At 35.3% G+C, this 13345-nt stretch overlaps 1 protein-coding gene across 5 annotated transcripts; it reads right to left on the bottom strand.

Annotated features, from left to right (window-relative positions):
- Positions 1-2776: 2776 nt before the first annotated feature.
- Positions 2777-12536, bottom strand: LOC103496538 (ubiquitin-like domain-containing protein CIP73). Of its 5 annotated transcripts, XM_008458433.3 has the most exons (17): positions 12377-12519; positions 11709-11778; positions 11183-11308; positions 10791-10908; positions 9555-9632; positions 8450-8568; positions 8282-8356; positions 8021-8182; positions 7583-7652; positions 7317-7495; positions 6861-7025; positions 6650-6721; positions 6447-6576; positions 5942-6361; positions 4321-4649; positions 4056-4133; positions 2777-3211 (listed from the first exon to the last, which is right to left on the bottom strand). In XM_008458433.3, the coding sequence occupies exons 3-17, from the start codon at positions 11303-11305 to the stop codon at positions 3203-3205; spliced, it is 2127 nt and encodes a 708-aa protein (XP_008456655.1). In that variant the 5' UTR covers positions 11306-11308; positions 11709-11778; positions 12377-12519; the 3' UTR covers positions 2777-3202. The 5 variants fall into 5 exon arrangements, with proteins under 5 accessions (XP_008456655.1, XP_008456646.1, XP_008456664.1 ...); XM_008458424.3 differs by lacking the exon at positions 11709-11778 and having other exon boundaries at positions 12377-12536; XM_008458442.3 differs by lacking the exon at positions 11709-11778 and having other exon boundaries at positions 12195-12476.
- Positions 12537-13345: the final 809 nt, after the last annotated feature.

Here is a 13345-nt window from a genome sequence, read left to right as displayed (position 1 = left end):
GGTAGATTGTAAATACAATGGATATAATAAAACCTTAGAATAAGTATGTAGTATGAACTTTTAAATTTTTTTCGATATTCTAAGAAATGTATGAATATATTGAGCTAAAGATTCAAGTAATGATTGTAACATAGACCATTGAGAGTTGTATTTTAAACCCAAAAGGAATTACTTCAATGCTTGAATCTGATTGGGGTTTTGTGGTGATGGGGAACTGAGTCGGAAAAAAGAAGGATTCCAATGGTAAGATATCTAATGAGATCGCCGCTGGAATTGAGATCTCAATCAAATAGAAAAACATCAAGTATCTGATTTTTTTATATATATTATATGCATGACCAAATCTGCAAGGACCATGGTATATAGGGAATTGTTCAATCGTCTTTCTCCGAGGGCGAAACATAATCGACTTGAATTTGGGACAGTTATACAAAATCTTTGTGAAAGACTGAATTTGTTATCTCATGTTTGCTTTTCGTGAAAAAGAATACCAATCGAAGTGGAAGGCTTCTTCAATCAAACCGAAAAGATTAGATTAATTAAATTGGGTAAGAATTATTATTTTTTAGTTGGTTTAAGATGTCAATGTCCAACAATAACATGGCTTTGTGGTCCCTTTTCATTTCTATTATTAATTGCATATCAAATACCCCTTTACCTAATATTTTGGTTGACAATTTTGAATTTGTGTAGTTTGCATCTTCAATGCCATTAAAACTTAAATTTCTTATTTATTACTCGTGAAATTCTCTTTAAACGTCGAAGTTCTAATCCTCCATCTAGAAGATGTATTAAAAGATTGTAATTTAAGTTAAAAGCAAGTTCACATATGCACTATATCAATCATCTCGTAAATCCAACAACTTTAAGATTTAGACATTTGAAACGTAGGATTGAATCTAAATTTCATGATTTTGTACAAAGATTAGATATGGATCCAAATTTTATGTTTCTAGAAGGAAGGAATAAAGTGGATTAAATTAAAAGTGGTTTTTGGTTAGCCTTATATTTAAAAAGTGTCCAACTTTAATCTTTCAGCTTCTTTCTTTGTTCCACTTTTACTAATACTTCTACTGTTTAACCTCATGATTTACAAGTTTCTTCAACCATAAATATTCTACATCTTCCAACAACTTTCCCACATTTTAACAATGTAATTCAACTTAGGTTCTTTTTCTTCCTTTTTCCTACTTTCAACACTTGCATATTATACCATCCACTATTTTTCATATCTTAATCAACAAAAAAACTAGATCACGTCTTCTTTTTTTGTTTTCATATATTGATACATTCGACTATGTCTCATTTTCTACCCTTCTTTCTTTTGTTAGTTGGTTTTGTTGCTTTCAATTTAGGGTGCTCTAGCTAATATAGTCACGTACCAGTTAATAAAGTGGAGAGAGCTTGTGAGTAGACAAAGAGAATAACGTTCAAAAAAAGAAAAGTTCAAGCCAACGAGATTACAAAAAGTATGAATGAGTTGGATGACAATTACAATAGATTGTCGATCTTGAAAGTGGTAGCAAATTTATCGTAAGTTAACTCAAAATAGAATTCAAAATATAAGATTCAATTCCTCTCGATCTTGAAAAACAAACCATATCATAATCAAATAGCAATTACAAGAGAGGCAACAAAGTTGGCTTCTCTCTCTCCAACTATAATCTAGAATCAATCACATGAAATAGGTTAAGGACGCACCACCAAGAGTAATGGCCTTAGAAAGGAAATTGATGATATAAAAGAATATCTAAAGCCACAACCCACATGCAAACATAAATATGGGCCACAAAAACAAAGGTTTAAAGTGACTACAAGGATTCCAGCCTTACCTTGGATGCCAATCAGCAAATCATTTTTATATACAAAGCCAACCTAAGAAAGATGCCTTATTTTGTTGTATCTCTAATCCAACAACATCCAACTTTTTATGGGGTAATGCCAACAATGTAGAGCCCCATAAGCAAGTGGTGGACCTTGACATTGCAAAATGTTCTCTCTATTGGAAGCAAATACAGCTAGGTTAAATGTGCAAACCTAGATCTATTATCCAAATCAAGATCTTTCCAATGATCAAATCTAAGTTGCACTTCAATTTTTAATCCATGGTATTAAATTCTTTTTTAAACAGTTCATATTCATGCATAAACAACATCTAGTCAAGATCTAATCACATTAACACATTACATTGATTCAAATTCCAGATGAGATCATGTCATAGTACTTCGATCAAGCACACCAAATCACTACCAAATTGACTAAATATCGCGAGATTGTTAACATACATGTCTGTCTTAACTCATGCTCGAGTTGAGTCACCTTAATCAAACATGCACCCCAACGACTTCAAGATTCACAAACTATCTAATTCCAACAGTCGCAACTGCAATCACGAGATAGCTCATTTCATGGTTCCTATTGACCATTACACCAATCCACAGTCAAATAAACCATCTTTGCCTAATAAACGAGTCAAACAAAGATAAGAGTAATGATAAGTCTTGACATGTATAGTACAAACCAACCATATACACACCCAGACGAGATCATGTGGGTGGTCCCTCAAATTGAATAGAAGTAAATAGATAACAAACATAAGAGTGCTTCAAATTTTTGTGCAATTACTCTATTTCTCTTCCATATCAACAATGTTTGCAACATAAAAAAAGGCAAATACAAAGGGCAAATGAGTGTTGGGGCTCTCTCTTAATAAGGGTAAAACATATGAAATTCAACTGGAGCAGTCTTGCAATCTCAGATGGAAGACAAATCACAGTTTCAAGAAGCAGAAGATGTGCTTTATAAGGACTTTATCTAATAGTTTTATGATCATTCACAAATATGGGAACACTGTAGATTCGAAGAATGCTTTCATTTTACTTCTTTTCCATTTCGGGTTCCAGGTACGGGGCAAAGGGGGGACGAGGGGTAAAATAGTAATGTCACACGATATCGTACAAGGTGATGGGGAAGGGTGGAGCCAGGGGAGGGAGTAGCCAAGGGAGGGAGGGGAAATGCAAAAAAAGAGAATGAAAAATAGTACACTTAATTGGCAAAGGCTGTGGTGCTCTGCTTGAAACTCTCAAAGTGAATTCCACCATTAATTGGACTCTGTTTTGTGATAATTTTTCGTTCCCAGAAGTTTGAAGGTGCAATTGCAGATTAAGATCCCATCCATAATATCTAGACGCCTTTTGTTGTATCAATCTTTCTGCAATAAGAAAACAAAAAACAAAGAAAACTCTGCTTAGCATCACTAATATCATATTTATAATCCATTCATCAATTACACTTCATGATGAAATATTTGCCACCATAGATTATAAAAGCTAAGACCCCATTGTGGAGTTTTCCTAGTTCTTCATTTTTGAAATTTTGATGCTCTCATCTTTTAAACGAAAACCAGACTTTTCATTGAATTAACGAGAAGAGTAATGTTCAAAGTAGAAAAGATCAAAGCATGATGCCAAAACTTGGAAACTTCACTTCTTTGAATACTTTGTTCAATTTTGAGATTTTAAGAACACTTCTAAAACATGGAGAAATTTTCCAAAAAAGGAAGAGAGAGAGAAACCCTTTTTTAAATCCCATTTGATAATACGATGAATTATGATTTCTACTTTAAGATTTCAAAAGCGTTTCTAAACAGCAGATAAACATAACAAAGACAAAAGAAATGTAAAAGGTAGAAGTAGCGTTTATTAGCTTAAAATAGGAAAATAGAAACAAAGGGGTTATTCAAAGGGACCTAAATACTGTATTTTCTAATTTCAGAATTTCCCTAGGATTTTAGATAGAACATTTGGAAACGACTGCAAAACAAAGAAAATTTACACATGGGTATCAAAGACTACCACAACGGCCAAACACACCACAAAAGCCCCCAGTTCTATGCATCTATCTGCTCATACTTGCTTTTGAAAGAACAATTGGCACAGCAGGCATCATATTACCAACCCAAGTCAAATTATAACATTATCTGGTGATATGCATGCATGGAATGATTAAAATTAAATAAATATATAAAGATAATGATAATTTTTCAGTGAAAGCACCTTTTGACGTTTTGAGCTTGGAGCACCTGCTTCTGAATCACCACGTCTGCGAGATGTTTCGGCATCCCGATTTGAAGCCTGCAAAAACCCACTTTTTTAGATCTTTGTTGGAAAAGAATGTGCATATGAAGATGCCGAATGGAAATTCAAACATGTATCATTTTCAAGCCTGCATGGAGTCGTAATTTGCAACAGATAAATACTGCTCCTTCAAAATGGGCAGCACGATGAATAGATCACAGGCGGTCTTGTCAGAATTGCTTACTTGTGCAGAAGAATCTGGAGTGTTTTGACGCTCAGAGGCATTTGCCTCTACTGAAGGCATATCCGGCTCACCTCCTTGGGCTGTAAATGGCATGATTTGGTGAAATATGTTGGACAAAAACATTCCTTCATCAGTAGTTCTTGATTCTGATTCTTGAACATTTGCAACAGAACTTGATGCCATTGAATGATGAGCAGGAATAGAACCACTAATCTCCTGGAAACTGGCATCTTCAATGTTGATTTCACCACCGGGAAAGAGAGTCCGAAGAAACTGGACAACATTACTGGGTACTTGTCGTTCAGACTCCAGGGTACCTTGGGCCCCACCTGTAAAAATATGTTGACGTCAATACTATGTGCATTAGATAACAGTAATACCTGCTGCCTTGAACTGTGAGATACTGACCACAAATTAATTAATTGGCTGACGCCTATTTGTGGAATATTAAGAGAAATAATTAAAAGGAATTAACTTGAACGTTTTGCTACTTGAAGAGTAAATTTCTGCAGTGAATATACAAACTTATATATGAGTTGTATGTTGTGGTGACCTGATGATCCTAGCAATTATAGACTACAAAGGTGACAAGTAAAATATTATTTGCTCAATGCAAAAAAGTAAGGCGTTAAAATAACCCTGACGGTGTAAACAGAGGTCATGCAAGCAAGCAACTATATCAACAAATTACAACATATAATAGGAAAGGAAGAGAAATTATGTAGTTAAAAATGCTGACAGTCTTTTCACAGTGGGTATACGAGTAATAATTAATATATATGAACTTAAGAGATCCTATAATCTTGAGGGCAAAAGAGGAACTTTTGGAATAGGATAGAATGGGTAGGCATCTCCACATTTAAAAACTAAAGGTGAGTTTTTCTAAATATAACTCAAGTAGTTACATAAAAGCTAGGGTTTCGCATACAAATGTTAGTAGTTACCTAAAAGCTTGGGTTTTGAGTACAAATGTTAGTAGAACTCTCTTTCAGCTTCTTCAGAAAGAAAGAAACGTGATCTTTTTTAGGATAAGCACAGATTTAGTAAATTTCTGTGATCGTGTGATATATTATTGGAGTGCTCTTCACAATTTATTTCTTTAGAAACACCCTCAATTTCTATTTAACTTATATCGGAAACCTCTGTAGTAATTCCTCCAAAGCAGAGGGACCCCTTGTCCCAAATCCCAATAGCCTTGGTTTTTTTCTTTTCCTTTTTTGGTACGTTGTTTGGTACACCTTCAGATTCTAATAAAATAACAACAATAATTGCCCAAACCCAAACAGCAGTACGGGGTAAAAGTACAAAGAAATGTGATCTTCTCTTCAAGGAACCCTGATTTTACGACTGCAAGTCTCTATTTAAAGGAATAAACAATGCATAATCAACTAATTTGTAATAATAATAGGCTAATGGATCCCATTGCCCCCTTCCTTAGCTTTGTATCTGATCATCTTTTCAATGAATATATGAACTGTTTCTTACTTACAGATGTAGGATTAAACTTCCAACAAAGTTGTTAGGCATGTAAGGCAATAGACTGAATATGCAACATCAATAAATTGACAGTTTCAATATTTAATAAATTAATCTATCCTATGGCTCAAAATAATAGGATTACCATCTCTTGCAGCATCTTCAACATTTTGCTGTTCCACAACTGATTCAAGAATTGTCTGTTGCTCACTCTGGAGGCCAGTAGACTGACGCTCCGATGAAGCTTGACTTCCTCGCTCGGCCCTCGCATTTGCTGAAGCAGGGTGAGGAAATCTTCCGAGAACAGGATAGTATAACCCAAATGAATTACCCGAAGAATTTGAAGGTAAGCGGCTAAAGGGTCCAGGTAATGCTGCAACCATGGTCCTAATTGGCACTACTCGCACTCCAGATTCTCCACCCACACTTGGGCCCTCTACAACCCTAGTGGTTGCTGGATTGGTGGAATTTTCACCCGCACCTCTGGTTGCTTCTTGTTGCCCTGAAGTCTGTTGAGCTCCACTGCGTTCCTCTGGATTGCCATTTGATGCCGTAGTTGGTGAACCTAGAAATTAGTAGAAGTAAATATAATCTTTCTAGACATCCAACAAAAGAAGAATAGTTAAGAAAAGGCTAAGTCTGTAGGTTACCTCTTCGAATTTGTATGTCAATACGCCTTGGGAGAAATCCAGAACCAAGACCATGAATTAGTGCAGAACCAGGCTGCATGGCACCCATGGGAACTGGGCCTAAGCTTGCATTTTGTTGGAAGGGAAGAGGCTGTTGATAGTACAAGAAGATATAAACTCAAGCCAGAAAATAGTCAAAACCCAGCCAGGCATGAAAATATTACCTGAACCATTATAGGATTTGGACCAGTTTGGGAAATGAAAACTGCTGGTCCTGCATTAACAACAGCTTCTGACTGCAGAGAGTACATCAAATTGAAATAAATGCACCAAATGTTAAGTTACCATTCAAAAAGAAACATAGAAAGAGAGAAATGACAAAACCATATAAATTAAAAGGAAACCACAGGGAAAGAAATGGAAGAAAAAACATACAGGATTTTGACCCATTCGCAATGTCATCATAGTGCGACCAAGTTCTAGGAGATATGCACCTAGGTTATTGAATAGAACTCCACTTCTCCATGCAGAAGACTGAGTATTCATCCTTAATGTAGGATCAGTAACATTTCTGTGATTCTCCAGTTGCCTTGCAAGTTGCTACCAGCAAATAAAGTATAAAAAATAAATTGTGTTCTCCTCTTAATCAACAGAAGAAACGGCTATAAGCTCTAAATATTAGAACTTGCTCTTATATTATAACTCGTCAAAAGGGGAAAAAACAAAACCTAGTTCCTTTATTAAGAAAACAATATTGAACTATTTGCATTCACCAATAAGTTCACAAGTTGAAACAAACGTATGATAAATTAAGGACTAATTATCAAACCCTTTATAGAAGAAAGGCCAAAATTTTACACTATTTGTGAGCATTAGATAGTTAGAACGCACAAGTAGGCACTCTGAGACTTCCCCTGTAAGCATTTGTCTGGTAGAAAGCATGACTTCAGCCAACGATGCAGGAGTTGGGAAACTTTCTTGGGTGGTGCTTGGACGAGATGAGGAATTAGAGCTGCTCTCCTCATCTCCATGAATATTAGCTTCTTGGGCATTATTTCCTCCAACTCTGCCTGCCAACCATTTCATGATAAACAAATATTATATACACACATGAGGAGACTTTCATAAGATAAGTTGTCAAACGGAACTCAACATACCAATATTTTCAAAATCACGCCTCATATTACTGAGGTTTTGAGACAAAGTTGTCAAAGAATCAGGAATCACCTGCAAACACCAAGAATCACTACCATTCGTTTCAACCAGATGAATTTCAGAAAGAAAAAAACAAATCGTGGAATGAAGTACTGAAGTACAATAACAGCCCAAAAATAATGTCAGTAGTCAGTACTTGCTTGTTTTCAAAGGTTGCTTCTGTTTTTAGAAGTCAAAAAACATCTAATAGTATAGCCGTTCAACTATACTTCTACTTGAAACAAAGGGTAAACCTTGATTTTTGTTGATAGAAATCACATAGGGCGCAACCAGTAGTTCAGTGAACCCAGTACAAATTGACTTTTTTGAAAATACATAGTGTAAATCTTAAGCTGAAAAAGACTCTTGAGCACCTAAAAAATCCCCAAATTTCAACTTACAGGAGGAGGGAACGATCCTAAAGAAGGAATTGATGGATGTCCAGAAGTGCCATGAAACCTATCAGATAGTGGCCTGGACCCATTGTCACCAGATTGATGCTGGTTCAAATCTATCATCCCAGCTGCAATCACCCGTTCTCCAGATCTTTGTTGGTCAATTTCCTTCAGTCATCATAATTCATATGAGGAAGATAGAATTGTACATACGAAGACACAAGATGAACAGACAACTAAGGAACCCAATTCAAAATGAAAACTTACCCTGACAACATCCATCCCATCACTGCCAGTTACAGAATTTGAAAGTCCAATTGAACTTAGAACGGCAGACACAATCTGTGCAGGAAAAAAAGTGTTTAGTTAGACACCTAAAACAGACTATACTAAGAACCTGAAAGAACGTCTTCATCCTCCAAGCCATAGACTGACCCTGTTGATTTCTGGGGGCACACCGTCCCCTTGAACAGGCATACTAAAAGTTTCAATCACCACACCCGGAGCCACCCGATTGCTATGAACACGACTTGTACTTGAATTTGGATCAGTCTCTGCAAACAACTTTCAAAAATAAAAAGTTAGTCAACACAGCAATGGTATTGGTAGATATGTCAGTTTGAAGCATAGTTTGAAGTGATCTAAGCGGTGAAGCAAAATAAGAAATTTCATCTGATTTATCTGAGTCTAATATGATTGAAGTTGTGCAAGGGGATTATGGTAGAGCGACACTACAAAATTAGGAAGTACAAAGGTCCTTCAACCCTCTATTTCCGATTGGAAGACTGCAGGTCTTATTGATAAAACAAGAAGAAAATTTTATATCGAGCTAAGTGGAGATTCAGGGAATACAATCCAAAGAGCACACAAAAAAGCATACCAAGTAAAAGCCAAAAGCTTTGGCTAAACGTCTCTCACAATTTCTACATTCATCATTGAAAATTCTTTAATTCTTTCCGAATAAAATATTTCAAAAAATAGCTTTAGACTACATCAATCCATAAGATCGTTGCCTCAGCCTTAAATTATGCCATACAAGGGGAACAGCATTGATTGAACGTGTGCTTCTGATTCTCTTTGTCGGGTACATGCTGGTTTGGGGACACGGCCACCAGAGGATGCTTCTTCTCCATAGTACACCAATTCCTGCCAGTTCCTTCATCCATGATGCTTCATCATAGTGATGATTTGTATTTCATCTCTCTCCTTCCCTAGCACCTATGAATTAAAAGGTCACACACTCTCCCTTCTTTGTTCCCTACCACAATGCTTCCTGATATGAACTGCCTGGTCTTCTTTCTAGCATTAGTGATAATGCTGAAATTTTAGACTTGACATAGTCGCTATACCAGTAGTCCATGCCTCACAACTTAAAAATTATGCAGTCATGCCTAGATATATGCCTCAAGGTTGCCTTCAGTCTTTTATAACAAACGAGAGTAACAGGTTTTGCTTTCAAGAGATATGCAACAAGGATCATAGAAAATATTCAATTCAGCATTGTCTATGAAGGAATCTTTTGCATGAAAGCAGACCGAACCTGGCCGATTGGGCAAAGTCTCTGATGGCGGAAGAGGCTGTCTGACAACCAAATGCAAGGTGTGACCATCTTCAACGTCTGCCTCCCATTAAAGAATACCTTACCATAGATTTTCAACTGAAAGATCATGTGAACACTTAATATGTAATAATAAATGACTTGCAGTACAGCATGAAAATCCACCCTACACAAGAGGGTTTTTTTTCTTCTTCCTTTTAATGAATGGCATGGCTTTCATCAAGAATAAAAAATGAATGAATGAATACAAGGGCATATAAGAAAAAAGTCACCAGGTAAACTACAAAAGGGGCCTCGAATCAAGAGAAATAAGCCATACTCGTAACAAATCATTGCGATAAGTGTTTGGTGGCAAAGGCCCATAAATTCAACAATTCTAACAAATTGCCAAACCTCACTTGAAGATCTCTAGAGCGCTAAAAAAATTCAATTGTTTCTCTCACAAGTTTAAATCAAAACCACGTATACAACACAAGCACAGTCCAAGCAGCCTATATAGTATCTGTGAGCTTAGTACTTAATAAATACAATATCTCTACACCCAATTTAGCCTGAAATTTTTTCCAACCGAGAGTACTTTCTAATAGGAAATATGAAAACCGAGAGTATTCTTATCAAACATATGTATATATAACTAAGACTTTACCGAAGGGTGCTTCATCTGGGAATTAAAACAAAGTATCCATAGCAAAAGAAGAAGAAAAAAGAAAAAAGGTAGAGCACACTAATTATTAGGCGCAAACTTGGATCTCTCCCAGATCTTCGACAAATTTTTAAACTTATCACTGAAAAGCAGCAACCCTTCAGTTAGCTCTTTTCTGGATGAATAACCAAGACTTGAGCACAATCTTGGTCCTCCTCGACTGTGATATCCCATAATCATACTTTCACGGGAAATTATTTCTTTTATATTTTCATTAAACTTTTGATATATTCTTGCTTCCATGCAAGTCAACATACAAAAATACCAAGCAAAATAGGCTGAAAATTCAGTTACAAAATTTCCATGCCTTTTTCACTTTTCATAGCACTGGCACACGACACATAAGACGTATCAATTCAAATTACACGTGGATCTGTATAAAGACATGAATCACATATTATCTCAGGACTCGGTGAAAATCCTAAATAAAGCAGCACTTCAAATCACAAGAAATATCAATTCAATCGATGTTTTGAGAAAAATAAAGGAAAATAGTAAAATCATATAGAGGATACGGTAGGCAGACAAGAGCTGATCATCCTTGAGAACTTTTCCTCGACATATAAGACGTTGTTGTTCTGATAACACACCAGTTACAGAAGCAATTTGTTCTTTCAAAGCAGGGACTGGCATCTATACAAGTTTACAAAAATTAATTTTTTTTAAACGAAAATGTGCCTCTTCAATAGATCTTCATTGAAGCCACAAAACTTGAATAAAATTCAAATACCCATTTAACTTATCACATTTCTAGCAACTTAACATGTTAACTTAAAATGTTCCAGGAATGCAGCACTGAAATTCTCTACACTATAAATACATTTTAAAACATCATCTTGAGTTAATTGATCAGAAAAATTAACTGTCCTTCAATCTTTATGACCTAAGAGAAAGTGAAGATATTAACCTGTTTATCCACTCTGAGAGTATAAATTTGTGAATCTAAAGTTTTTAACTTAATCTCAATAGTAGTTTCAGACCCATCAGCCTCACCACAGCTGGTAGCTTCGCCAATAAAATTGCTTCCCATACTCTGAAAACAAAAGGAAAAAGAGTAAGATACTCGCTTTGTATCCCTTAAAATGGAAAATATATATATGTATAAAAGCTTGCAGTGCTTGATTCCGTGGCATGATAAATTGTAACTAATTGCTATCCCGACTAGAGAAATTAAGGAAGCAAACTGCGTTGAACTAATTGAGAGACATGCATGAAGCATGACATCATGATTGGGAATTGTAACTAACGCCTTAACTGCACTCCTTTTTTTCTAATATTGCTACAGACGAAACATGCTTTTTGGTGTAAAACATAAAATTCACTTTCTTGGACAACATTTACAATGAAATGAAGCACATAAGCTTTGATATGCTAAGCCGATAACCAAAAGACATCCCATCTAAATTTCAAAATAATAAATTAGGTTCAACCACCTGAATGGAAGAAAATTAAGACACTTCCCCTTTGTTCTATCCCTCCTCCTCCGGGTTCTCTTCACCAATGCTAATCAAAGTTAAAAACTTATCATAAGTGAGAAACTCTTTCAACACCCATCATCCATTTAAAACGATCAGCCATTGAATTCAAAAAAATACATCACAAGGGAAAACAAAAAGACACAACCCAAGCCCTAAGTTAATTCAATGTCTCCCCAAGAGCAGAAATACCACAGACAAGTAAGCTGTCTAAGAATCAAAACCCAGTTGAGAAAAATGAAAATCAAGCAGAAAAAAAAAAAACAATCATAGGGTTCCCAAATCAGAACAACGACAAGGGGTTTCAAGATTCACCCCTACAAGAAAACAGAACACTAATTACAACAAAAATTCATATTGGGGAAAAAGAAAAAAGACCCAGATGAGGGAAAAGATGGAGGAATCAGAGAAAGAGAGAGTGAAAAGAGGGGAAATAATGAATACCCTTTTGAAGAAACGAGGCACAGTGAAGGATGAAGGGGAAAGGGGAGATGGGTGATGGGTGATGATTAAGAGAGAGGAATTTGATGGTTCCTTTATGGAAGTGGGAAGGGGAAGAGAGGGAAAGAAAACAAAAGAAGAAGTTTAAAACAATCAAAAGAGGAAAAGGGGTAGAGAAATCTTACAGTGAAGAGAGGTGGGTGGTGGTGATTCTGAAGGGGCGGTGAGACCCTGCAAGGGAAAAAGAGAAGGGAAGATGGGGAGGCCCTCGAGAGCTTTGTACTAGCTCAATTTTACACCTTACTGACTGAATTTCCCACCCCTTGCGAGAGAAAAATGGGATCTTTTTCTTTTTCTTTTTCTTTTTCTTTTGGGTGGAAATTAGAGTAATTTTTTAAATATTAACTTATTTTCAAAGAAATTAAAATTATTAGATGAGATTTTAAGAAACAATTCTTGAAATCTAAGTTAAAGTTTTAAAAAATAATGAACAAGTTTTTTGATTTACTATTTTGCTATTAATTCAAAGGTTTGAAAGATGGAAATGGGAAAATGTCTCAAAATCACCCAAAATAAAAACTTTCTATACCAGACCAATATGTTTTTCTTCTTCTTCTTTTATTTTTTTTACATTTTAGGAGAAATTTTTGTCTTAATACTTGCATTACCAAAACCTTAAATACCATAAATTTTGATCATGTCTCTTTTAATATGATTTCAATTTTATATTAAATCTTTTAAAATATCCGGCTAGTTGTCACATCTCTTTTTTATTCTTTTTCATCTTTGATTATGGACTAAACAAAAAGTTTAATGCTTTTTTACTTTTAACATTTGGATAGTTTAAATAATCTAAATATAAATTTTGTGACATCATTTAAAAGTTAAATATTATTTAACATTATTACTCAACTTACAGTAAAAAGAAAAAACAAGCAAATGTGAATATCATTTAGTTAAAACGAACTATCCAAGGGAACGAAAACAAAAACCATACGAGTACATGATCTCACTATGATTTTGTGCGTTGGTTATATCTCATCCCTATTTATTTCGCCATATCTGAAAAATGTGAATGGGGAATAAAACAGTAACATTGTTGTGTTATCGTGTAACGTCTAAATTAACTACCATTTTACTCACTTTTATCCTAG

This window comes from Cucumis melo, chromosome 5 (assembly GCF_025177605.1).
Source record: "Cucumis melo cultivar AY chromosome 5, USDA_Cmelo_AY_1.0, whole genome shotgun sequence".
NCBI lineage: Eukaryota > Viridiplantae > Streptophyta > Magnoliopsida > Cucurbitales > Cucurbitaceae > Cucumis > Cucumis melo.
The sequence above is the reverse complement of the archived record's forward strand: the minus strand, read 5'-3'. Positions and strand labels throughout refer to the sequence as shown.